This window comes from Marmota marmota, unplaced genomic scaffold (genome assembly GCF_001458135.2).
Source record: "Marmota marmota marmota unplaced genomic scaffold, marMar, whole genome shotgun sequence".
Lineage (NCBI taxonomy): Eukaryota > Metazoa > Chordata > Mammalia > Rodentia > Sciuridae > Marmota > Marmota marmota.
The window spans coordinates 27,131,174-27,158,621 of NW_026000037.1; the positions used below are offsets into that span (position 1 = coordinate 27,131,174).

The 27,448-nt window shown below is 36.7% G+C and overlaps 1 protein-coding gene across 1 annotated transcript in view; it reads left to right on the plus strand.

The window, feature by feature from the left end:
- The window catches only part of Thsd7b (thrombospondin type 1 domain containing 7B), an 814,215-nt gene that overhangs the window by 463,373 nt on the left and 323,394 nt on the right, over positions 1-27,448 (plus strand). Inside the window, exon 11 of the mRNA XM_015479140.2 lies at positions 26,725-26,854. Within this exon, the coding sequence (XP_015334626.1) occupies positions 26,725-26,854 (130 nt within the window). The remainder of the gene's footprint in view (positions 1-26,724; positions 26,855-27,448) is intronic.

A 27,448-nucleotide genomic window follows, 5' to 3' on the forward strand; every position in this document is an offset into this window, starting at 1 on the left:
ATGGCAATATGTAAATCAATGGATGTGTAACTGATGTGATTCTGCAATCTGTGTATGGGGTGAAGGTGGGAGTTCATAACCCACTTGAATCAAAGTGTGGAATATGATATGTCAAGAAATTTGTAATGTTTTGAACAACCCACAATAAAAAATTAAAAAAAAATAAATAAATAAAAAAATAAAAAAAAAAAGTTAATCTCAAAATGATAGACAGGAAATTTATTAAGCTTTTATTCTGGTCATTTGTCTATATGGAAATAATAAAAGATGATATTAACTTTAAAAAAAAAATAAATAAATAAATCAATGGTTCTCAAACATCAGTGCTTCTGAATCACCTGCAAACACTGTTAAAATGCAGATTAGCAGGTCTTTGTTTAGAAATTCTCCGCCAATAACTGTGGGATCAGTGCCAGAATCTGCAGTTGTAAGAAAGCAAAGCCTCTGAGTGGTGATTTCACCACCCCCATTCTAAAGAAAAATGCTCACAGCTCTAAGAACATGCTCCACCTCAGGGCCTAAGTCCCTTTCTTTAGCTTCTTGAATGTGTCTTGTTTTTCCCCGGTCAAGAGGCTGTAGGTTGGAGGCAGATGGCTAGAGTTGGATTCCCAGGTTTTCTCTGTCACAGAAACTTTGCTCGCTCTCTGCCTCAGTTTACTTATTTGTAAAATGGGGTCACTAATCATACCTGCCTACAAGGAAAGCATTGAGACCTCTGCCTGGCACAGAGTAGGCATGAGGCAGGTGTTTCTATAGGTGTTTGGAACCCTTGCACCTGCTGTGTGTGAACCTGGCAAGCTCCTCAGCTGCCTTCCTGGGCCCTCAACAAGTGCATCCACTCCATCCTGCCTTTCCCCAGGAATATTGCTTTCATCTCCCAGATAACCCTGGCCCTTCCCTGTCAACCTAAGTAAATCATCTCACAGCATCCTACACATTCCCTTCCTGAGCTCACCATACTTATCTTTCCCTGTTAATCCCTGCTGGATTGTAAATCCACGAATGGAATGTAGGGTCCACTTTTGGTGTCTTCACCACTTGATCCTTTAAACCCAGCACAGTATGGGTATATAGTTGTCAATTAATAGATATGTTTAAAGTGTACAGATGTCCTGTAAGAAGATAGAAAATTTGAATATAGCAGTGGGTTTTCTATCCTTGAGCATTTTCTTCCAGGATACTTTGGAGACTGGTGCTCTAAGACAGTATTACTCAAACTTACATGTGCATACACATCCCTTGAGGATTTGAATAAATGCAGATTCTAATTCAGTAGACCCAGATGGGCCTGGAAATGTGCCCTTATATAAACTCCCCTGTGATTTCTTTGGGTATAAAGCTCGAGGTGGAGTGGTGTTCATTAGAAATTTCTAAGCAAGGAAATGTCACTGTCAAAGTTGTAAAGTGAGAAGCATGAATCTGGGACACACCCGTCAGTAAGGACACAGGTGAGGTCATGGTGGGGTGGAGAAAAATAGTTTGACTCTGAGAAATGAGAAAAGGTGTCCTAGGAGAAGGAGGACCCTGAGTAAGTTGTAACCTCAACTAGTGAGGACAGAGTAACTTTTTTACAGCTTTGGTTTTAGGGTGGGTCATCAAAGTTGAGAAGAGGTTACATTCATGGTCCTCAAACTTGGCTGTATGATAAAATCACCTGGCAAATCTCTAAAAAATACTGATGCCTGGATCCTACTCTCAGCTGCTCTGATTTAGTAGGTCCATGGTGTGACTGGGAAATCACTTGATTATATGACTCAGACCAAATCCATGCTAAACTTCTTGCAGAGCCAAGGTAGTTCCAGAGGGCCAGGTGTGTCAGCACTGATTTGTGTCTTAGCCATGGAGGAGCTGTGTCGGGTTTTATTTTGTCCTGACTTGGTTTAGGAGCTAAATCCTTGAGACTTAAAGGGATTTTCAAGCCTTGAATAATCTGTGGCTTGTAGCCAACCATGCTGCTTTTCTTTTATTCTTCCTTATCTGAGTTTCTCCTTAAAGGATTAGTGAGAGTCCCCTATTCTTCTAAGCAAACCAAAGGTCCATCAAGCTCAAACTCTGTTGTGGCCCAATTTCAAAGTCCCTGTAATAAATTAACTAAATGATTAAGAACAATGTCTTGGTATTTTTCTTGCTATTTTCTCCTATTCTTTCTTCAGCCCATAAAGCAAACGGCTGCCTGAAGGATCCAATGTCCTTTCCTTAACAATAGCAACAGCTTGCAAATTGCAGTGTTTCTCAGCCCCATGGAGTTTTTTGTTTTTTTTTTTTTTTTTTGCCCCCAATGCACAGATGTCTGAGAAGCATCCCTGCCCACCTCAGGCTGAATCTCTTCAGATTGAAAGGACATCTACATATTTCACTTTATTGATCACAGCAACTATATGGAAAGCAATATATGACAAATATATGGATTTATGTCTTTGATTCTCAATTCTGTGTCTTTGATCTTTACCTTTATGTTATTATCACACATTTGATTACCATAGCATTGTAAGCTTTAACACATAGAAGTATCAGTTCTCCAAATTATTTGTTCTTGATCATTCATAGTTTCTTGCAATTGCATATGAATTTTAGGACCAGTTTGTCCATTTCTGTAAAACAAATGTAGTTAGAGTTTTAGTAAAGATCTCAGTAAATATGCATGCAAAAAAAACCAAAAAAAACCCAAAACACCTCTTTATAGGTGACTTCATTGGTGGAGGATAGGGCACTCTTTTGGCCCTTAGTATTATAAAATATGGCTTAATGTACATTTTAACCTTATATAGGAGATCACTACTAACTGTATGCTTGGGCAGTGTCACAAAGTAATTATCATAGCCACTGCTCTCATCACTATCATACTTCCTCATTTTTGCTTTTAATCTTTTAAAGTCTCAAAATCAATAGTGTTTTCTAAGATTCTTATCAGGCTATCTCTCAAGAGGCCCAGTTTATACATTTAATTACTACATGAAATTTCAAATGTATATATAAATTAATACAATGTTAAATAAAAAGTATTGATAATTTTGAGAGGGTGGGTCCTGGGGATTGAACTCAAGGACACTCAACCCCTGAGCCACATCTCCAGCCCTATTTTGTATTTTATTTAGAGACAGGGTCTCACTGAGTTGCTCAGCGCCTCGCTGTTGCTGAAGCTGGCTTTGATATCACAATCCTCCTTTCTCAGCCTCCCAAGCCACTGGGATTGCAGACATGTGCCATGGTGCCTGGCTAAATGTATTGAAAATTATTATGTCCTCTGTGCAGTGACGATTGTACAAAACAATTATCAAAGCATGGGCATTCTTATTTTATCTATATTACTGGTTTTTACCCTGTACTCCCAGAGGACTAATTGAAATAATTCCCAAATGTGTTGTTCTCTACTTTATGGAAAGGAAGAATGTAGAAGAGATAAAGTTAATAGACTAGAAAATAAAGTGAAACATATTCAAAATAGATCTTCCTATAAATTCCTAGAAACCATGGAGCTAATAGTTAATTATTACTCAGTCTCAATAATTAGAGGATGATAGGGCTCTTTTAACTCTCATCTCTAGGGGTGAGCTCCACAGGAGTGTCATGGCAACAGGAAGGCCAGCAGCACTGTAGGAAACCTCCTTTGGTGGTATCCATTTCCTCCCCTGTCAGTCCTCTCGGAGTTAGGCCTTGAGGCTCCAGTATCAAAGACAGTCAGTGATATGTGTGTGTGTGTGTATACACACACACTTTAAAAAAAAAAAACCAAAAAACACTTATCTTAATGGTTAAGAGCATGGATTTTTATTTTTATTTTTTTTAATGTTGTGCTGAGGATCAAAGCCAGGACCTTGAACATGCTAGGCACATGCTCTACCACTGAGCCACAACCCCAGCCCTGAGAGATGGATTCTTAAGTTAGAATCCTAAGTTCAAGTTCCATCTTTGCCATGCAAATCACTTGATACATGCTGTTATAATTTCAATTCCCAAAGTGAGAAAATATCACTGCTTACTTCATACAGCTGTTATAAGAAGAACAGGTGGAACTATGCCAGGTACATAGACATGTATTGTCATTATTATCATTGATTAATGATGGAAACTAGTATTGTGTGGCTCTCCTATAGTACTAGGCCCACCACATGTAGGAATCGTGACACTTTACTTTCCTCTTTTAAGTACTTGTGATCTTCTCTCATTTCTCTGGGCCTACTTTTGTCCACCTTGGAAGTAGACAATGGAATGCTAATTTATTCACAAATAATAAAGAATCTGTTGTTTGTGTTATTAAGACATTGAACTTGGAACTCTGACCCCAAAATAATGTTGGAGGTAATCCAACACCTTTTCTTCCTTGGTAAAGTGGCTACAATCTAAACTAAATCTACAATTAAATCTGTTACTTCCTCTGTAAATTCTGGATAATGGTTTCTTTTTCAAAAATTTTTTTGAGAAATTAATTAATATATTAAATATAATATAGTATAATTTATAAGCTATAAATCTTATTGATATATAGCTTATATATGTCTTCACACTTAGTCCTGATACAAGAGTACAGACGCCTTTGTCTTTATTATGCCACTGGGTGTGCATTGCTCTTTTTAGTCTGTAATTTAAAGCTCATAGATCACTATGTGGTCCTAGTACTCAATAAATATTCCTGATAATTTAGGAGGAGGAATGACAAACACTTGAACCTGTAGAGATTACAGTTCTCAGTCACACTTCTGCCAAACTGTGGAGTTCTGCAGATAAAATTCATAAAAGATGCCTTCTCTCAATTCATAGAGGGTTGATAAAATGCTCTTGATTAAAATTTCTTTTTCTTTTTGTCCTCCCTTTTATTTTTTCCTTAAATTATGACATTTCTAATTGTCTCTTTTAAAACATGGTATAACATATCATCATTTGGGAAAAAAATGTTTTTAAGAAGATTTGCTCAGAGTCCAGGACTATCATATTCTGACAAGTACGAACATTGGGTTAGAACAAGAACTGCTGCTCAGAGCTCAGAACTCTTAGTTGGTGTGGCTTATACTTCCTCAGATAAACCCAGTAATACCTGATAGTGGAAGCATTCTCAGTTCAAACTCCTTCCTCCTACCCATTCCCCTTGTCTTGCTTCTGGATCAGAGTTTGATATATGTTTATAAACATCTGGAGTGCACAGAATTATCAACTGGATTTTTCTTTACTTCCTACAGTGGCCCAAGGAGATAAACCTGAGCTTATATGACTAACAGATGAGAAACTGCAAGCTCAGAAAGATGAAATAACTGTTCTGAGGTTACTCAGCATCTTCTCATCAGAGCAGGTTGAGAGTCCAGGTTTCCTTGATTCTGAAGTGCCACAGTCTGGCTGGGCACAAAATCAGGAGCCACTCAAGCAGGAACAAACTTTATTTCCAAAACTCCCCCTCCTACCGCACTTCCCCAACCAATGGGAACTCTCCAGGAGTCCCATGAGAGCTCCAAAGTAGCAGGCCCAGGCGGACAGCAGGGGTCTAATCTCCAATTGAATGCACATCTTAACATAATCATTATCATCTCAATGGCTTGCTGGCGTCACCTTTCAACCAAAAATGCCATGCGTCATTCCTACTTGGCTACGGCTCTCAGCACTGAAGCCTGTTTTGCTCCCATGACCAGTCATTTCCTACATTGAGAGGCACAACCTTAGCTTGCCTGTCTGTTAGCATGTCAAGAATTTGAAGTCTAGTACCTGTGATGCAGACTTTGCATCTTACAAATCACCCACACCATTTCATAGACATTTCATCCCTCACTGGGGGATGACAAAGGAAAGGCTATTTTGTTAGTCCTACTCTGTAGCTAAGACAAATGACTCCTCAAGGTGAGCATTGTGAACACAGAGTTCAAAAGGAGCAAAGTCAAGAAACCCAGTGTTCAAACTTGCTACATTGTCTTGCCTGGTGTCTCTAAATGCTTATATAAGAGAAGACTTTTTTACAGAAAATTCAACTTTTACCACTAAAATTTGGTACCATGAAACAACATATTTTACTTTACCTCACTGCCTTATCTTATCAAATTTGTAATAGCTGAACTTTATTAATATTATCTTTATTTTCATTTTACTTACTTTTATATTTTATTATATTTTCATGAACAAATAAGAATTAATATATTTACAGAGAACAATGTAATGTTTTGATAGATGTATAAGTTATGGAATGTTTAAATCAAGCTAATTAGCATATTGATTATCTCACCTAAATCTAGTTAAAAATAATATATTGTATATTTCAAAATTGTTAAAAGAGTAGTACACTATTTAATTCTTACCTTTACTTTATATAGAAAGAACTATTACTACCCCATTGTACACATGAGGAAGTAGAGGCTTAAAGATAAAGCCCGTGATTGCAAAGCTAAGGAATGTCAAACCATGTACAATCCTAAACTCCTAATCATTTGCTGAACCATCAGTGGGTTCCAGGTACCATGCACCTGGGTTCCAGGTGTTCCATATATATTCATAGAGTGGGGAGTAAAAGATACAGTTCCTGCATTATGGAAAGTTCGATTGAGTGAGGGAAGATAGAGGCATTGAATATATAACTCCCTAAATGAACATGTGGTGTGTGCTATGCAGAAGATTAGAGGGTTATGGCAGAAGATGATAAGGGAAACCTGATTTCCTCTTTGTTCTGAATATCTTTTTCATCATCTCTCCTGCTTGCCCAAATGTTACCAAGGAGTACGCTCTTGTCTCCTCCATAGAACTTGTCTTGATGCTTCTTCTAAAAATAATCACTTTCCCTTTTAAGTTTTGTAATCTGTCTGAATCACTTACATTCTAGCTGTTGGGAAAGGTGTTTCATACTCCTGTGAAGAATAATCTCCTTGAGATCTGAAATCTTGCCCTTTTCAGGTTTTATTCCCCAAACTTCCTTAGTAGTAAACTTATTCAAAATGGAACTCAGTAAATCTATGATAAATAAAGAGATGTCAGTAGGAAACAACCCTAATAAACTACTGAAATAGAATTTGGTCTACCTTTATGACTAAGTTTCTCTGATAATACTTTGTAGGAATAAGTGTCATGATGCACAAATATAGGAGACTTAACTGATTTGTGACTATTTTCCTGGAAAACACAGTTAAAAGGAAAACAATTCAATTATTTTTATTTATTTTTTCTTGTTCATTTGTCCATTATCTTATTATTTATAGGGAACTTGTAGGGTTATCTCATGGAAGCAAAGCCTATTGAATTGAATTTCATATTTTAACAGGTTGCCAACTGAGGTAGAGATCACCATTGTCCACAGTATGGCTAAAGAAAATTTAATACAAAGTTTTATGGATGTTGTGATAAAAATTCAAGGCTACAAGATTATAATGCAAAGTTATGGTCATGGGCAATCTTTCCGTAGGCTTTACTGACCCAAGGGTAAAACAAAAATCACTGGAACAGGTTTCTGTAAGTGTGGTCCATGAAAATTCAGCTAGATCTACATGGGATGCTGGCTACTAGCCCAATAAATTCTGATTTTGAAGTCAGTCAGAACTAGAACCCACAAATCTTCATTGTTAAACAAACTTTCCTATTGATTCTAAGACTCATGAAAGTTTGAAAATCACTGTGTTGGAGAAACATTTGAGTTTACCATTTAACAATAGATATATTTTAAGGAATACATGATGAGCACTTACTATAATTATTGTAATAAGTCTATATTTGGGTTTTTAAGAATCAAAGAACTTTCAGTCACATTGGGCAAAAAGGGACTTGTTGAAAAGTTATAGGAGGAAATCTTACAAATATCTAAAAATAAGAAAACAAAATCCCTCTGGGCATTATAGAAACTGGATATACAAGCAGAAACTCAGGCTTCTATCCTTATCTCTCTGTGTTTGTGTGCTTCCACTGGTCTGTGATGCTCTACAGTTTCAAACAGCAGGAAAATGGCCCTAGAATGGCTATGCAGTCTTCCTCTACACAACTTAACTCAAGCACTCAATATCGGCAGAACCTTCCCTTCAGACTTTATTTACCATGAAAGAAAATCTGGTGTTCTAGTTTATATTTTTGTGCTTGGTCCTTTAATGGCTATCAGCCTGCTGGAGAAGCCCCTCAGGTAGAGACCTATCTGAAAGGGAAAGGAGACAGTGGGGCCCAAAGCCAACAGACACCAATGCAGGAGCATTCCCCAGGTGAGGGCCTTAGGTGGTCAGGGATGTAGGGTGGCATAAAATGTTATACTCCATTTATATATGATGTGTCAAAATGCATCTTACTGTCATGTATAACTAATTAGAACAAAAAAAGAAAGAAAGAACACTTTCGGGAGCCAGGCATGGTCATACCTATTTGTAGTCCCAGTGACCACAGGGAAGCAGCAGGATCTCCAGCCGAGGCAACTTAGCAAGACACTGTCTCAAAAGAAACGACTGGAGGTGTAGCTCATTGGTAAAGCACCCTGGATTTAATCCCTAGTATAAAATGAAATGAGGAAGACAGAGGGACAGAGGGAGAAAAGGAGAGAGGGAGAGGGAGGGAGAGACGGAGAGAGAGGCTTTTTGGTTGAGAAGTAGATCCTGAGCTCCCTCCTAGTTGTATAGACATTTCTACAGGAATGGGCTAAGCAGAGAGGGTCATGATTATTCATCTGTTTCTAATAAATGTTTATAGGCCTTTAAAAATAAATTCAAGCTCAGCTTATTGGAGGAAATCCATCCTCTTCCTTGTGCCCCACCAGTTCTTCTGGGCACTGTTCTCAATAGGCTAAAGAGCCATTTACTTCTAATGCAGAAGTCACCCTCTTTGTATTTCACAGTTTTAATTTGGGAAGAGAGATATTGTAATTTGGTAGAAATATAGAAGAGGAAAATGTACCTCCAGAGGCTATAAATGCAGTAAAAATAATACCTTCATGTGGACTGGAAAGTGGGAGGAGAAAGCCCTCACTGTTAGCATGATCTGGGCCAGGTATTTTACTACAAACAAACAAAATATGCAGTCTGAGTGTACTTTAATTCTTAACAAAATGCTTCAAATATGATTATTATCAATGCTTTATCATGAGCAGTGTTGTATTATAACATAAACCAACATACTGAACAAATCAAATAAATAAAGCAAACAAAATAAATAAATGCAAATTTGTTACATGGAGTTTTGTTCTTATACTTGAATTCCAGTGTTATGCCTCCTTAGTTTGCATCTAATAGTTGTTTTTAAAGCACTATTAATTTTCTTTACTCAACAGCCAAGCTACATTACCATAAATAAATCCTGTGGCACACATGGATATTCAAAATGATTTATTGTTAGCACTGTGGCAAAAATTTGTGTTCCTTTAGATCCAATTTTTTTTTCTTTTCAAACTGCTTTTACTTCACGCTGGTTTCATTTTTACATCTCTAGAATTTTCCTTGTGTGTACACTGCAATATGATCCTATGCGTCTATAGAGGTATATTAGTTGCTTTTTAGAAACCAAGGTACCTATTTTAATTAGAAGATTATTTTTAGACTTTCAGTCTACATCCCATAAAAACATGTAATAAATGAGTTTGATTTAGCTGGGGTTTTACCTTAAGTTTATGAAATAATCTTGTACAATTAAAATTAATAAATTGTTTTTATTTCCTCAGCTATGGTCATTTTTATATGATTCTAAATTAGAGTGTAATTTCTGTAGAGTTTTGACTCAGTGGAGTCACTATACAATGATAGATTTATAAACTGCTTAATTTGTAGTACAGTATCAAAGATTAGAGTTAGAGGTATACATTGGGATCTTGATTTGTCAATTTGAAACTCCAGATTTTATAGGAACAATGAACAATTTATAGATGGTCTCAAATCAAGAAGATACTAAGTTCATTCTCAAATGAAGAAGATTGTTCCTGGATGTTCTACCAATATCTTAAAGTTTGTTTTTTTTTTAATTGAATTGCTGCATACAGATGGTTCATATAGAATATCTGATGATATGTTTTCAATAATAAGGAATAAAATATTCAAAACTGAGTATGCTAGGAATGATAGACTATCTTATCACTTGAGATATTCCAAGTTTAAATTTAATTTGCTGATACCTAAAATATGCTTATCACCAATTACTTTGACACCTATGGATAGAAACCAAAGTGGAAATGAAGATGATGTGAACATGGTGACAAGTCCTATTGGAAGTGTGTTTCTAACTTGAGTCAATGATATCCTCTCCCATTGCTGAATGACCAGTGACTACTGAATTGGCATTTGACTGTGTTCAGTTTAGCACTTAATTATATTCTGTCTTGAGCATCTTTCTAATTTGCTTTCATGTAGTAGGAAGAAGTTGACTGTGACCTTTTAGATCTAACAGATTTGTGGTGGACTCCTGGTGTGGCTACTTCTCAGCTGTGTTTTGAATTTAATTACCCTCCCCAAGACTAGTGGGCTTATTTGTAACAGATATAAAATGTAATATCTGTAAGCCAACTTCTTAGTAGGATTTTCGTATGCCCTGTGAAGAGGCTACTTTAGCAATAGTTGATCAGTATGATAATTCCCTCCTTCGTCTTCCATGATGTATTTTATGTCTCCTAAAAAAGTTATAGATTTTATGAGTATTAAAGCTCAAATCACAAACAATATGAATTTCATCAGCACAGGTGAGTGTATACCTCTGCACATAAAGAGAGAAAAACACATTTTATAGCAGAATAATATTAGGAGTTTAGTAAGGTATCTTGAATTCCCTTGCCATGGTATAGGAAATAACTTGATATATGACCAACAAGGTCATACATGATCTTGGACTTTGAAGAGTCCTGTCTTTCACCCACAATCTTTCTTTCTGCTTGAATCCACAACAACTGAGAGAGCAGACGAACATCACAATTTTAGCTGATTCTCAACCCTATAATTAGACTTTCCTACCTGGTCATACCATGTACTGGACAACGAAAGTCTCCTTGAACAAGCACAATTGTGAACAGAGCAGAATACCTGCGTCTTCTGAGCAAAGAAAGAGGAGAGATAAATCCAAGTCCATAGGTCCATTTATTTCTTCCAAAATCATGATTCAGGTGCCACTCGGCCTTCCCAAAGGAGCCATAGGTGAGAGAGGTGGAGAGAATCCAGGGACAAGAGGGCTCTACCCTCACTGTCTGGTGCTGTGAAGCTGTGAACCCACACCCTGCCCTCTGCCACTGCCTGCTCTTCCCTCTAGCTGTGTCGATCTTCTTTCTGATCAAGTTGTTCCATCTGGTTTATGCTGCTTCTTGTACTCCCTCCCCTGGAAAGCTCTTCTCCCAGTACTATTCATAGATGACTTTGGTCTAGACTTTGTTTCAGTTCAAATACCACCACCTCAAAGAGCCTTTTCCTGACTACCTTACTTAAAAGGTCTCTTTCCCCTGTGCTCTCTTTTCTTCATCATTACTTTATACAAATGGTCCCTGACTTAAAATCATTCAATTTGACTTTTTTTTTACTTTAATTTTTTTTATAATTTTTATTGTTGGTTGTTCAAAACATTACATAGTTCTTGATATATCATATTTCACATTTTGATTCAAGTGGGTTATGAACTCCCATTTTCACCCTATATACAGATTGCAGAATCACATCGGTTACACATCCATTGATTTACATATTGCCATACTAGTGTCTGTTGTATTCTGCTGCCTTTCCTATCCTCTACTATCCCCCCTCCCCTCCCCTCCCCTCTTCTCTCTCTACCCCCTCTACTGTCATTCATTTCTCCCCCTTGTNATTCATCTATTGAAGGGCATCTAGGTTTTTTACTTTAAAATGGTGTAAAAGTGATAGACGTTCAGTAGAAGTGGCACTTCTTGCCATTTTGAATTTTGATCTTTTCCTGGGATAGTGATATATAGTTTGATAATCTCTCACAACACTGGGCAAAGATGGTGAGCCCCATCTCCCCATCAGCCACATGGTCCTGAGGGTAAACAACTGACATGGTACAGTGTATCATGTTGCTAACTATGCCTTTCCATAGGTTAAGGGTGTCAAATACAAATTGACTTAGATATCTTCAATTTAATATAGGTTTATCAGGACATAATCCCACCATAAATTGAAGAGCATCTATATTCTTTTCTTCATGGCACTTGCCATTATTCTGAATAGAATGTAAGTTCTGTATTATATTCTTTTTTATTGGCGCATTATAATTATACATAATAGTGGGATTGATTATACCGTATTCATACATGCACATGATTTGATCAATCTCATTTCCCAGTACTTTCCCTTTCCTGCCTGTTTCTTATTATTCTTGAGACATTTTGAATTGTGGCTGCCACAGTCAATACCTAAATCTTTATTCAATGAATATTAACATATGAATGTATCATTAATTCATCAAGCAAGCCCTTTTTCAGAACTTACTGTATATCAAGTTTTATGCCAGTTACTAATTATATTAATAAGGCTGAAATGAGGTTACTTTAATCAAGAGTTTTTAAAATAAATGCTTTAGGAATGTAAATACGTTTTTGCTGTAACTGGGAGGAACACAGGGAATTCTGGAGGCAGAATGATCAGACCTTGCTCTAGCAAAGTGATGGGAAGATATTACAGAGAAGTTGAGATCTGGCAGATCAGGAATCACCAGGCAAACATGGGGTAGAAACGTTGAGGTAGAAATTAGCAAAGGGGATGTGTGTGCAGTAGGTGAGTGTTTGGAAACTACAGTGTAAATGAATGGATTACAGACAGCTCAGGATGCTTGGGATGCATGATCCATATGGGGGAGTAATGGGAAACAGGGTTTGAAAGATATGTAGGAGCCAGCTCATGAAAAGTTTCAATTCATTCTGAGGAGTTTGGACATCATCTGAAATTTTGATGGAACCGTTTAAAATTGAACATAGGTGTGATAAAGTCACATCTGTGTTTTTTAAAACATAGTACAGAAATTAATGAGGTGAGACAGCATTGGAAAGTAGCAGGAGAATTAGATGACCATTCAATTACCCGAGCAAGAAATAGGAGTGTATTTTCTTGAATAGAAAAGTGAATCATATGTAGGCATATAAATGGCCACAATTCAACATTGTTTAATAGTGTGCCTTAATGATCTGGAGCACAATGAGTTTTTCAGCCATTCTGGGGAGTTCACATAACTGGTGATTACATGGACACTTTCCTGATCAAGAAATTTAAATGCTAAGAGAGGAATAAGAAAAAGCAGCAGTCAGAACTCCCAAGAAGCAAACTTTTCTTAGCTACTTCTCAGTATGTGCTTCCAAGAAGTAAAATGGTCTCGAATACCTATGGGATCTCAGTATTTTTCCACATCCCATCTGTTCTTATCAGGAAAAGTAATAATTTTTAGGGTGTCATGCATAATGAAAATCGGGAGTCCCTTGTTCAAATATTGTTGAAAATTTCAAAAGTCTGTCACAGAGCATGAAACCATCCAAGAATCCGCATAGGTCATGTGCCCAAGATGCTGGCCCCAATTCTTATTGGCTTTTTAGCAGCTGAGATCATTATGAGCTTTAAATTTTGATTCCTAGAAAGAGTTGTCACGTGAGTGACTGACCCCTTACCCAGGTATTTTTAATGGCTTGCATTTTTTGTGCTCAGCTGACAACATCCAAGGGCTGGAGGAAATAGGACTTCAAAGAGGTATAATTTTGAGACAGGCAGCAAAGCAGAGTAGATCACAGCACACATTCTGGACCCAGACTTCTTGGGTTTCAAATGCTCTGAACCACTGACTGGAACCTTGCACAAGGTATAGAACCTCTCCATGCTTCCATTTTCTTATCTGCAAAATGGGATTGACAAGAAAAAAACTGTGTTTTAGGATTGTTACAAGGATCAATTTGATTCATGTAAAGCACTTTCTAGTGTATGAAGTGCTTGAATTGTTTTATTGAAGGTTATAGTTTCCATAGTAAATATTTTTGGGTACAATTATCATTTCAGACTGAAGTTGGTGCACAGAAATGCTTAATTTTTAAACCTGGTGTTGCATGCCTGCAATCCCAGCAACTTGTAAGGCTGAGGCAGGAAGATCACAAGTTCTATGCCAGCCTGAGCAACTTTAGTGAAACCCTGTCTCAAAATATTTTTTTTTAAAAAAGATCTGGGAATGTAGCATACTGGTAAATCATTCCTGGTTTCAATCCCTAGTTAATAAAAATAAAACTTAATTTTAAGGTAGCTGAATTTATTATCAGTTTTTTACAGTAATTTTCATTTCTGTATTTCAAGATACTTTTTTTCAATCCTAAAGGTATTATTCTTTTTCTTTGAAATGTTTACATCTGTTTTTAATTAATTCCTATACAAGGTATTGGATAAGATTCCAATCTCTTCTTCCAAGTGGAGAAACTGACCTCATTTTCTCTCATCCCCCTCACCCTTCTTACTGATCTGCCTGCCCTTGCTCTCCTTGGAATTAGACTCTGGGTATTTGCATTATGCCATTGGCTCTGCTTTGGATTCTCCTTCCTTAGCTATTACATAGATGACTCTCTACCTCCTTCATGCTCTGGCTCAAATATTCCATTTTTATTGAAGCTTTTCAGGCTTAAAATTATCACCCTCCTCCCCATCACGTACAGGCATTCATTCCCTATTATTCCCTGCCAGTTTTTCTTATTGCAGAACATTGAGTTCCCAAATGAAACACTAAATTTGAACTTCTTTTTTCTGTTCTTTTCCTCTCCCTCTACATTTTTCCTCTCCCTCTTACATTCCCTAGAATGTAAGGTCCTTGAGAATAGAAATACTTTTCTTCTTTTGTTCTATTCTCAATTTCTAGAACAGTTTCTTCTTAGGAGAGTTCATATTTTCCATCCAGAACAGTCCAGAGAAGCTGCAGTGTTTTTATCTTAGGTTTTCTTCTAGTGTGAATTCTGATTCAACAAGTAGAGACATTGTTGAAAGTCTTTGGTGGTGTCCTTCTGTTCCTCCTAGATTTAAGGCCAAGATGGACGAGCAACCCCTGTCTTTCTCTATGTTAGACATATGGGTTTTTTTCCTAGTTTACATACAAATAAGTTCAGTATTATGTGTATGTTGCCCGTGTGTGGGGCTGTTTTGTGCTCTGGTCACAGGCTTTATCTCCTGTTTCCTGATTTACCACATCCATTAAAACCCATGCTCTTACCACCAGTGATCTAAAAATTTTCCCCAAGGACCAGTTCTCTGAAATGCTTTTTTTTACTTTCTTGTTTTTTTATAACCATGCATTTAAACAACATTTCAAAGAGAACAACAAGGGAAACAAAAAGTAAAGGGGGTGGGAATGTATAGTTACCCTTGGGTATTAGTACTTTAGGAGAATTTGTTTCAATATATATATAACTAGACACCACCGTAGTGTCACTATGGATGTGGTTCAAAAAAGCCTATACCCTTTCAAACTCTATTCTGAAATATTTGCATATAAATACTATGATGTCTGAATATTCTTGAACTAATTTGGGTGTGAGTGAGTGGGTAGGGTTGTTGATGAAATAAGTATGGCCATGTATTAATGATTATTAAATCTGGGGGACATGGACGCAGCTTCATTTGATAAGCTATAAAATTTCCAAAATAAAAGTGATATAAATTTTAAATTGTATTCCACATAAATTTCAGCATTCTAGTTGTCCTGTGTCAGAGACATGTCTACTATGTTATAAGAAAGTAATGTCTTCATCTCCCCACTCAAGAAAAAAAAATATGTTGTAAATGGCTCCATGTTCCTTCAATCATGATTTTCAATGATTCTTCCCCAATTATCTTTGATGTACCTATTAGGCAGAACTACAGTAAGACCTGGAGAGGGTTAGTGAGGCAGAGAATGCCAGTGGTGCTTGGTGGAGGCATGGGATCAGGGCAAGAGGCTGCCTGTGAGGTGGGCTGGGAAGGACTTACTGAAGAAGGTTACCCTCTTCTTAGTCTCCAGGAGAACTTAGGGGTTTTTCAGACACAGAGAGAGGAAATATGCTTAATGCAACCTCCAGAAATCTGTCCCCCAACTAACACTGTTGCATACTCTCTTGATGGCAGACTCTGTACTCACCTCTTCACACTTCTTATAGGCTGAGTGTGCTGTATCTGAAATGCTTAAGAGCAGAAGTGCTTCAGATTTGTGATTTTTTTGGAGTATTTACATATATACATAATGATATATATCTTGGAGATAGGAACAAGAATCTAACCATGAAATTCATTTGTAACTTACATATGTCTTCTATACACATGGTCTGAAGGTAATTTTATATGAACTTTTTAATTATTTTCTACATGAAACGAAGATTCATGGCACAAAATTTCCATGGCATGTCAGCCCTCAAAAAGATCTTGGATTTTGGAACAATTCAGATTGCAGATTTTTATATCAGATTTGCTTAGCTTGTACCTGATTATTATTCTTCAAAACCTCAGAATGAGGTATTCTTATTATTTCCCTTTGAGGTACCAGAAGATAACTAATTTTCACAATTTTGCAGATCCACGATTCTGTATTCACTGACTCTAAAAAGTCATATTATTACATCAACTCTGAGCCTGACAAGGAATTTCAAAATCTAGTGGCTTTATATTGAGGCTGAACACACACTGAAGGCAGAAAGACAGGAAATAACATGTACTTTTTGCATAAACACAATCAGTAAGAGTCTTTGTCTGCCTTGTGCTAAAATTTATGGTTAAAAATGAAAAACTTAGTTTTATTTGATTTTCTTTCTCAGACTTATTGTCCCCTAATCTGTCCAACTATTATCCCCAGAACAAAAACATCAATATCACAACTAATGTCTACTCTCTGTGTGATTTCTTATACCTTACATTAGGGTAAACCAGCATTTATATGTGTACAAATCTTTGAAGGGGCATCTAAAAGGAATTTTTACAAACAAGGATTCATGTGGTTAAGCCACAGTGACTACTGGTAGATATAGAACACAGAAGACTCTAAGTGACACAGCCGATTGCCAAGTGATACATGTCACTCTTCTATGAGAACACAGGGTCTGATGACCCACGGCTGCTAGCTGTGTTTAAGTGTGTCTTCATTCTGCTATGACATGGAAGGTGAAGCCCTATGTCCTCCAGCTATCTGCAGGATACTAGGTTTGAGGAGCATTGTTTAATGCCCGCAAGGACTTTATAGTACTAATGGAGTAGGGCAACATGGTTTATTTTGAAGAGGGTTTTGTGTGTGTGTGTGTGTGTGTGTGTGTGTGTGTGTGTGTGTGTGAGAGAGAGAGAGAGAGAGAGAGAGAGAGAGAGAGAGAGAGAGAGAATATATTGTTAGTTCTCATGCCAGTAACGATGACTGCATCTTGACATTTGTTCACCCCAAACATGTCTGTAAATGGACTAACATGGGGTTTCAATCTTAATGCTAATTGAACACAACTCGTTAGCAAGCCTTATAACAGGCAGTCAGGACACACAGCATCTGCTGAAATGAAAAGGGGTCAGGATAGGGAACAAAATACATCCCTGTCATATCAGCACATGTTGGCAAGAAGAAAATGCAAGTGCAACTCATCATTCTAAATTGCAGTGTTGACCCTCCTTCTTTATAGTACACATTTCCAATTATACCTATTATGATGTACTTAGCTGGAGGGCAAGTGGCATTATTTAAATGTGTTGAGAGTGGTACTAATTCAGCTAGTACTCATTTGTTTTCTGTGGCTTGGTTAAGCATACTGCATGGTCTTTTTCCTGTTTTACGTATTGGGTGATTAAGAGGCTCTGCTTTAATTATGCTACATCAGTGGATCTCTTTCCCTGAGGATTTTTAAAAACATACTAGTGTTTGGGCCTTATCCACAAGAAATTCTGAATAAATTGGTTTGTGTTAGGGGACATTAGGAGTTTACAAAAGTGTTCCTTGCCATTCTGATATACTGCCAGGATTGAGAACCACATGGGTTGAGGAGACAGATCAGGTGTGGGTGATTTCCCTTGTGATGTGTAGAGAGTGAGAAGAGGGCCCAGATTCAAAGATCTTATCCACCATTGGATAAGATTAATTCTTTAAATGGGAGATGTTTGAGGGCAGCAGAGGTTGAGGATAGGAATTAGAATTGGAGAGAAACCCTGGAAATTTAGAACTGTTGTGGAGACTTTTGTAAGCATACAATATCTACCATGGAGAGGAAATGTTTGTAATTCTTATCCTGGATATTTATGTAGATATAAACATGTTATGTTTGTAGCATAGAGTCTATTTAAAGGGCTTGCATATAAGGAATTTTAAGTTCTTTTTTTTTTTACAAGATGCTTTAAATCCCATTTAATTAGGCATTCCTAACAGCTGTCCTGTGAATTGGCTAGGCAATATTACCCACATAGGACAAGTAAGAAAATTGAAGCTCTGAAAGGTTAAGTGCATTGCCCAAGGTCATATAGCAATTGGGTAATGAGCTGGGATTAGAAATCCGAGCCCTGGAGGTCCTGTCTGTTTCCAATTCCATTGAATTTGGCTTCTGTTGCAAAATGAATGATGATTATGAAAATTTAAGCATATAGAATACATTTTTTCAGGCACCACTTCAAAATGAAAGAAGTGTATGGATATCCTGGAGCCTATTTTCAACATTCCTGGAAAGTTTAGTAAAAAAGCATTGCAATTTGTGCTTAATTTCATCCATATGTAGACAGGGTCTTTAGTTCAGTGTTTTTTCTGAAGTACTGCAAGGTTTAGGCTCGGAGGGAATTTAGTGGTGGGAAGAGGCTGCTATCGATGTATCTGCTCTTTATATGGAATACCATGATGCATAAGAAGGACATAAAAACTTCCTGCCTATAGTTATTCTAGGGCATTGCATTTTTTTAACCACTAAGCTTACATTTGTCCTTGATCAAAGAAAGAAAATGCTGGGGTAATGGCTTTTGGATAATTAATACAAAGTTTTTAATATCATTTCTGAATCCTTATAAGACTACGGAGAAGTTTGGCATTATTATCCATCCATGAGGCTTCACTTCTGCTGCTCTGCGGAGATTTAATAATGCATGTATGTACATTTCAGTCTAATACTCAGCACCTAGGTGAATCTCCCACATATAGCAGACAGCTGATAAATATTTATCCATGATGACAGCACAGTATGCGGTAAACACTTCCCTCTGAGAATTCAGTCACAGTATTTGTTTTTCCAGATTTAAACGGGAATGATGGTAAATCCTTGGTTTTGTAAAAAAGGAACTCAACTTGGTGTGACTGTCAATAGTGGTTGTGAAGAAATTTAAAAAGGATTGTTTTCTTGCACATAATTAGTAGAGAGAATGTATTTTCTGGAGTATTCAATGTTAAAGAAACTTCGACTGCCTAACATCATACTGCAGTCTTTGTCTCTCTGTAGCATTGACTCAGAAATAGACTGCTTAACAAGCCAAGTTCAAGTTGTTATTCTCCCTTCATATTAATGCTCTTCTTTGACAATATTCCAGTTCTTTCTAGTTGTGATGTTTCTATCACCATCACATATATAAGTCACTATAGTCAATTATATTATGATAAGCTCTGTACTTTTCTTTTCCTCTAAGTTCTAATTTTATGATTCATGAGCAAGAGTTACTTTGGGTTACCAAAGTCATCTCCAAATGCAGGACTTGCTATCTCAACAGAATTCCTTGGCGAGCCATCTGAAGACCCAGTGGTCAGATTGAATAATTTTAAACATAGTAGTGCAGTCTGCCTTTTCCACACTTAAAATGCAATTCGATGCATTTCAAGGAGAAACAGACATGCTATTTACTTACATTCACATGGAGATGGGAGTCATGATTGTTTTTGTTAGGGTAGTCATGTGATTTTTCATACAGAGACATCTCTAAGAGTGAATGGAAGAGCCATTATTAATATTTAAGGTGGGATAATAGGCATTAATCAGGACTGCCCTGAGCAAACAGGGGTTTGATCACCCTATCTATTCCTGTCCATTAGATGAGAGGGTAGATGTAGGTACTAATGGCCTTGCAAAAGCAGTTTAGTTTACAGGAATATGGAAAAAATTCTAGTCTCTCATGATCTCCTAGATGCACAGAGATGTGTAGAACATTGGTGAGACCCTGCTGTGAATAGAAGGCTACTTTGTCATTTTTTTTCTTTTTTAAGTCAGTGGTAACTAACTCATTTACTGAAATGTTTTTTCTACTATTTTTTCCTTTCTTCTTCCCTTCATTCCGAAATTCAAATTACACTAAAGAAAATTTCCTAAATCAATCAATGTATATATGCTTTTCATTCAGTATCTCATGAAATCCTTACAGTAATCATAAGAACTACAAACTTTTTGTGGGCCTATGTTTTGATAAGTGGTGTTCCCCAAAAGTTACACTGTGATACCATGCAAGGAGTTTAGAGATGAAGTGATTGGGTTTTGAGAGCTTTAACCTATTTAGTGCATTAATCCCCTGATGGGGATTAACTGGGCAGTAACTGTAGGCAGGTAGTGTGTGGCTGGAGGAGTTAGGTCACTGTGGATGCACTTTTGGGGTATATATTTTGTCCCTGGTGAGCAGAGCTCTCTCTTTGCTTTCTGATTGCATGGCCCATCCTGCTTTACTTCTGCACATACTTCCACCCATGAAGTGCTACCTCACCTCTAGCCCAGAACAATGGAGTTAGCCATCTGTGAACTGACACCCCTGAAACTCTGAGCTCCCAATAAACTTTTCCTCCTCTATGTTGTTCTTGTCAGGTATTTTGGTCACAGCGACGCAGAAATTCTTTTAGAGCCAGGGAAGCTGAGACTTAGCAATGTTAAAGGAATTGCCTGAATCCAACAGGTAGTGTTGTAACTTCACACTGAGAGGTGTTTAACTCATGACCATTTATGCAATGTAAATCATAGCATATCATTAGTGCCATCTTTTTAATAAAATATATTAAAGGGGAATTATCAACGAATTTTTTGTGCATGTGCAGGCATGTGTGTTTGAATGATGAACTGAATGTAGAACAGAAGAAGAAAGAAGAGAGACAGACCATGAACCTAGAATGACAATAAGCCTGGAGGAATATCAGTGTCATGAAGCATAAGGGATCCCTGAGGTCTTTTAGTGATGGGGATATTTGAGAAACAAGGAAAAGCCCTAGAGTTATAATTCAGGTATTTATAGATCATTATTCTGCAGATGGACAATAACTGCTATGCATTGCTGATACGTAGCCATCTGCATCCTCCATCTACTTTGCTTGCCTCTGAGATCCTCCTGCCATGTGTTCATCTTCTACTCTGCCTCTCTTATCAGCCAGTGGCTACCTAGTTCACTGATGCTCTACCAAGTACTAGCATTTTTCCTATGCTCACTTATTCAGTCAGTTGGACACTTACAGCCAAGTCTCCAAAACACTGATTAATTCTCCAAAACATTGATTAAGTAACACTGGCTTTAATTCACTGTGGTGTGTTCATTGCAAATCACCCAAAGGGACTCTTCATATACTTATTTCTTCCACTTTTGCCACTGTCTTTCTAGAAAAGACTGGTACAGAATTTCACAAAGAATCTGTAGCTATCCTATAATGTTTGTGTCTCCACTCATATTTTCTATGTTAAATATGGTTCTTGATCTTTAAATTGTAATCTTTTCTCAGTGTTACTTCTTTTGGACTGTATTTAATAACTTAAGTTTCATTATACCTAATGACTTAGTGACAATCGAATATGCATAAATCAAAACTGAATTTAAATTAGTTGTTTATTAGTCACAATCATTCTTGTGCAGTTGTTTAGTTTGCAACCAATCACTTTAATTTATTGTTGTTTTTTTATAAGCATAATGAGGTGGGAAGCAACATTCACAAAAACCTACAAATACTCTGTTTTTATTGACATGTAAGCTTTCTGCAAACAGGGTGTTATTAAAGAATTTCTTAGAAAAGAAGCAGTATCTCTTTGGAATAACAGAGGAGTTTTGATGTGAACCCTTCCCCCTAACATGTCCCTTTCTTTTTTAAAAATTTATTTTAATTAGGTATATATGACAGCAAAATCCATTTTGATTCATTGTACATAATTGCAGCACAACTTTTCATTTCTCTGTCTGTACATGATATAGCACCACACCCTATTTGCAGTTTTATATATACCTAGGGTAATGATGTTCATCTCATTTCACCATCTTTCCTGCCCCACTGCACCCTCCCCACACCAACTCCCCTTTGACCAACAAAGTTCCTCCATTTTTCCCATGCCTCCCCCCTCCCCATTTTGGATTAGCATCCACTTATCAGAGAGAACATTCAGCCTTTGGTTTTTTGGGATTGGCTTACTTCACTTAGCATGATATTCTCCAACTCCATCCATTTACCTGCAAATGCCATGATTTTATTCTCTTTCAGTGCTGAGTAATATTCTATTGTGTATATATACCACAGTTTCTTTATCCATTCATCTATGGAAGGGCATCAAGGTTGCTTCTGCAGTTTAGCTATTGTGAATTGAGCTGCTATGAACATTGATGTGGCTGCATTAGTATAGTATGCTGATTTTAAGCCCTTTGGGTATAGATTAAGGAGTGGGATAGCTAGGTCAATGGTGGTTCCAGTCCAAGTTTTCTGAGGAATCTCCATACTGCCTTCCATAGTGGTTGCACCAATTTGCAGTCCCACCAGAAATATATGAGTGTACCTTTTCCCCCACATCCTCATCCCTTTCTTTTCTTTCTGACTATAAAGTCTCTTTTTAGTGGAAAGATCATGGGCCTTGATGCCTGCCTAGTGCAGTTTAATTCTAGTAATGTGACTTTGGATAATTATTGACCTCTTTCCTCTGTCCATATTTGTATCTGTGAAATGGGAATAACAACAACAACAATAGCTATCTCATAAGATGTTATAATAAAACAAGGCAGCTTTTGATTATGTGACTTTTCACATATACATAACACCAATTTCTTATATTTAAAAAGCCACTATCACCTCTCTGTGCCTATGTCCTAGAAATCACTTTTCTTATGTGATCAGTAGAATAGTGAGGCTTTGTTTAAGATCACTTTGGGAGAGTATCTTCGATATTTGCTCATTCTCTCTTGCCTGTCTTCAAACCATGTTATTGAGGGCTGCCTCAGGCATCTGCTTCTTTTGTTCATTGTTACCTCCTGGATTTCCAGGACTTTGTTCTTCTCCCTTGACAAAAGTGCCACTCTCACAGTGGCTTCAAAGTAGAAGTATACTGGAGAGACCTCCAATGCCACATTTCCAGTGTGCACATTGCCTGCTCTTGCAATTGCCACAGCGTCTGCTATGGAAACCTACAGCATTTGTGACAATGTGGAGAGGGAAAATTCTTCAAAACTGAATTCTGAATATGAACATTCCAAAGTTCAAGGGAAAAGGAGTACACAAAAACATCGCTTAATAGGTATCTCACACATCTTGGTGTTTCCCTGTCTGGAGATCCAAAGGCATGTACAATGATTTCTTCATTTCTCTACAGTGAGTCATTTTCCCCTCTGAAGAATCTTACCTCTGTGTCAGTATTTGTTTCACTATGGAATCCATCCTTCTCAACCTTGACCTGAACAACTGTAGGGCATGAAAATCAATGTAACTCTCTTACACAAACTTTTGTTATTTGACCTGTATTGAGTGTGTGGCATGTGCCGGTGTGCATATGAAAGGGAGAAGCATTGATCCATGCTGTACAGCTAGTCCCCTTTAGGATTTCTATCCCAATATGAGGTGAAGGCAACCCTTTCATTCTTTCTACTATCTTCAATCTTTGTTTATAGTCTCCTAAAATAATATTTAGACAAAAAACATACACACACATAAGCCCACAGTCATGTATACATTCTAAGTTAATTTGCAGAGTAAGTACAATGTAATTTGAATTAATTGGGAAAGCAGAAGAGACTTCTTCCTAGAGGCATAATTATTTATAAAGATCTCCCTACCCAAATGAAGATAGCTTTTTATGTTATTATGCAGAATTGTTTCACTTACTTTTTTTATACTTCTGTTTCTATACTCCTCACAGGGACTTCATTGCATCTTAAAAAAGGCTAATTATAGCACTCCCACTTTTTATAGCAGCATCTCTCCTTTGTCTATATTGGGATATCCTGGCAGGATATCCCTCAAATTGGGCAATTAAGGAAAATTTAATGAAGAGATGATTTACACTGGAATGGGGATTATCAGTATAAGTTAACAGCAGGTGATGATTTTGTACCTGGGCTAGTTACAGATGGGATCCTGGAAGTCAATAGAGAAAAGTACAATTAGTGGCATCAAAAGAAAGTAACTAGAGTCAAGTGCCAATCCATAGAAACTACAGGTTTTGATATAGAGGTGGTAAATCTAGTGGAATAAACATTCTGACCTCTCTCCTCTTTTTCTCTTTTTTCCTTCCATTGTGTGTTCCATCTTCCCATTGGACACACTCAACAGGAGCCATTAGGCAAGTGGTCACCAACACAGTCCTTCTGTTGTTAGCTTCCTAGATATAGAGCAGGTTAAAGATGGATACAGAGGGGATGTGGAGATCCTGTTCACCTTTACTTGTACCTCAAGGTCATAAAATGTGCCTGTGTGTGTCATTCTCTGGTTCTTCTGAAAATCTTGTTAAAAATTATTTATTAAGAAAGAAATTTTGAAGCCTTAATTCCTTTTTAAAGAAAAAGGAAAGGACCATCATTAGATGGGAGATCTAAACTCACTTGAGGAAGACAGACTTTGATGGATAAAGACTGAGGAATAGAGAAACTGATAACATGGCAGCTGGAACCATGACCTAACCTAGCAGGAAGGTGATGGCAGTGGAGGAGAAAGCCTATACACTCAGGAGGACTCCACAAACTCATGGTGGCCACCCTGATGGAAGACAGGAGCAAGGAGTAGGCTGAAAACTATATGGGTTAAAGACTTTAAATAACCAGTAGAGGCATTAAAAATAGGTATGCAGTTATAAAAAATTGAAAGGAGATACAAAGTAAATTCTCTTCAATTGTAGCAGAAAGTCAATAGATAATCTCTAAAGTTCATAAATTAAGAAATAATGGCATAGGTATATTAGGTATAAATTTGGAGATAACCACAGAGCTAAATATAGAAACCAAGAGTTAAAAGTGTTCCCTCTGAGGAGGAAGACCAAGTAAGGGAGTTTGGATTGTGGGTCAGTTGTTTTTCATTGTTGAGTCTTGTTTTAATCATTTTCTAAAAAACTTATGTATATATAACTTCAATAAATGCTCATTTTTAGTTGACCTTCTTTCTAGAAATTAATGTCCTAACATGGTTAGGTCCACTGCCTGTCCCAAACCTACCAATTAACTCCATGTTCTCCTTCACTTCCCCCTTTCTTATTCTTTATAACACTCACTATGAGTTTTCCCTCCCTCAGCCCTTCATTGGCACGCAGGCAAGAAATCCACAGAAACCGTTCCTCTGAATGTACTTATGTGTCTTTCTCTGTAAATTTCTTGCACTTCTGTGTCTTGGTGCCTCTTCTCAAACTGGTTCCATGTCCAGTTATATATATAATTTTTTTTATTTTCCTATTCAGTTTTCAAGAATCAGGATAAAATCTAACTCCTCAATGAACTGTTTCTGATTTCCAGAGTCATAAAGGATCATTCTATCTTCTGTACCCATATAACATCATCTCACTGCTTACCAAACCCTATATTCTGCAGAGTCTTATAACTGGTTATGTATACATTTGCCCTCTTTCTTCTGTGGGTCAGAGATTTGCATCTGCATATCTAGTACATGTCACTTATCTTGCATTTAGTAATTGAAGTAATTGCTAAACACTATAAAGATAATTGACTTCTATTGTTGATTCCGAAAACATCTAAAGATTGTGAAGTGATGAAGTAACACATTAAATTGATCAGTTTTATTTTTTCTTATTTTTTTTTTTGAGAGAGAGAGACAGAGAGAATTTTTTTAATATTTATTTTTTAGTTTTCAGTGGACACAACATCTTTATTTTATGTGGTGCTGAGGATTAAACTCAGCGCCCCCGCATGCCAGGGGAGCACCTTTCCACTTGAGCCACAACCCCAGCCCAATCAGTTTTCTTTTTAAGGTGCTTATTAAGAGTTCTACTTCTCAGAAATACCTTGAAGTAAACAACACTTCTTCCCTAAATTCCAATTCTATATACATGCATAAATATATATATATATATATATATATATATATATATATATATATATATATATACACATATATATACACACACGTGTGTGTATGTGTGTGTGTATATATATATGTATATGTATATATATATGTATATTATATATTGGTTATAAGGTTATGAGCAATAAGAAATCTAATAAACTAATATGTAATATAAACCATAGGCTACTAAATATTAATTTGTTAGGTGAATTTCTATTATATAAAATAGTCTAAAGAGGAAAACACCTTATTAGATGGAATAAATTAATAAGAAAACCACAGAGTAGTCAGCTGTTGTTTGAGATTCAGGAGGGTTTCTGAGACCCCTCAGATCATGCCCTGTATATCTTATGTCATTTGAAATGTAGATTCTAATTAATTGAAAATAAATTAAAAGAGTAGGAAGGTATATTTACATATTAGAATAACATATATTTAAAATTACAGTTGCTAATAGTGTGTCTGTGTCACAGAAGCAAACTTGGGCATTAACTCCTAGTATTTGCTAATTCTTATTCCTTGGCTGTCTTTCTACATATGCTTACTTCAATTCTGTCTCTCTACCTTTGTGTCTTTTATTCTCTCCCCTCTAATGCTACCTGGATTTTGGTCTGTATCAATATACAAGGGCACTATAATTTTATTTCTCCTTTACTTCAGGAAATACCACAATAAAACAGTCTCGATACAGAATTATCATCCAAGAAGCAGCCAATGGAGGCCAGGAATGCCCAGATACCTTATATGAAGAGAGAGAGTGTGAAGATGTCTCCTTGTGCCCCACATATCGGTAATTAGTTACCTTTTCAAATTATCATTAGATCTAAGTATAAATCCTACTGTTTTCTTGCATTTAATATACAGTTGCTTAGTGAAAAATAAGACGAGGTAATGTATTTTTCAAATGCTTCAGTGTTTTTTTCCCCAAAATATATTTGAAAGGACTAAAGGATGTTAACATCTAATTAAAATGCAAAAATCAAAACATGTTCGACTCCAAGTGAGCTACTAGATTTCTGTCACTTCTGCAGTCAAATTTAGGCTCATGATCCAAACAGACTCACGATGGAAGGTATTAAACTAGAGGGAAACACATCATCCCCCACCCACACACAAACCAACCACAAACCACACACAAACAGAGAAGGGTAACATCTTTATTGTTTCCGTCTTAAAATCTTTAATAAAGAATTAGAAAAAAAAATTGTAGTCATTTAATAATTATTTTAATAAAAATAGGTTGTCAATTTTTATCACAATTACAGAAACAACCAGTTAAATGTTTAACCTATGGAGAAAACATTTTTTTTTAAAAGGGGAGAAAATTAATATATTTTTAAACTCTATTATGTTCACTCTGTCGTCTTTCTTGGAAAATTGCTAA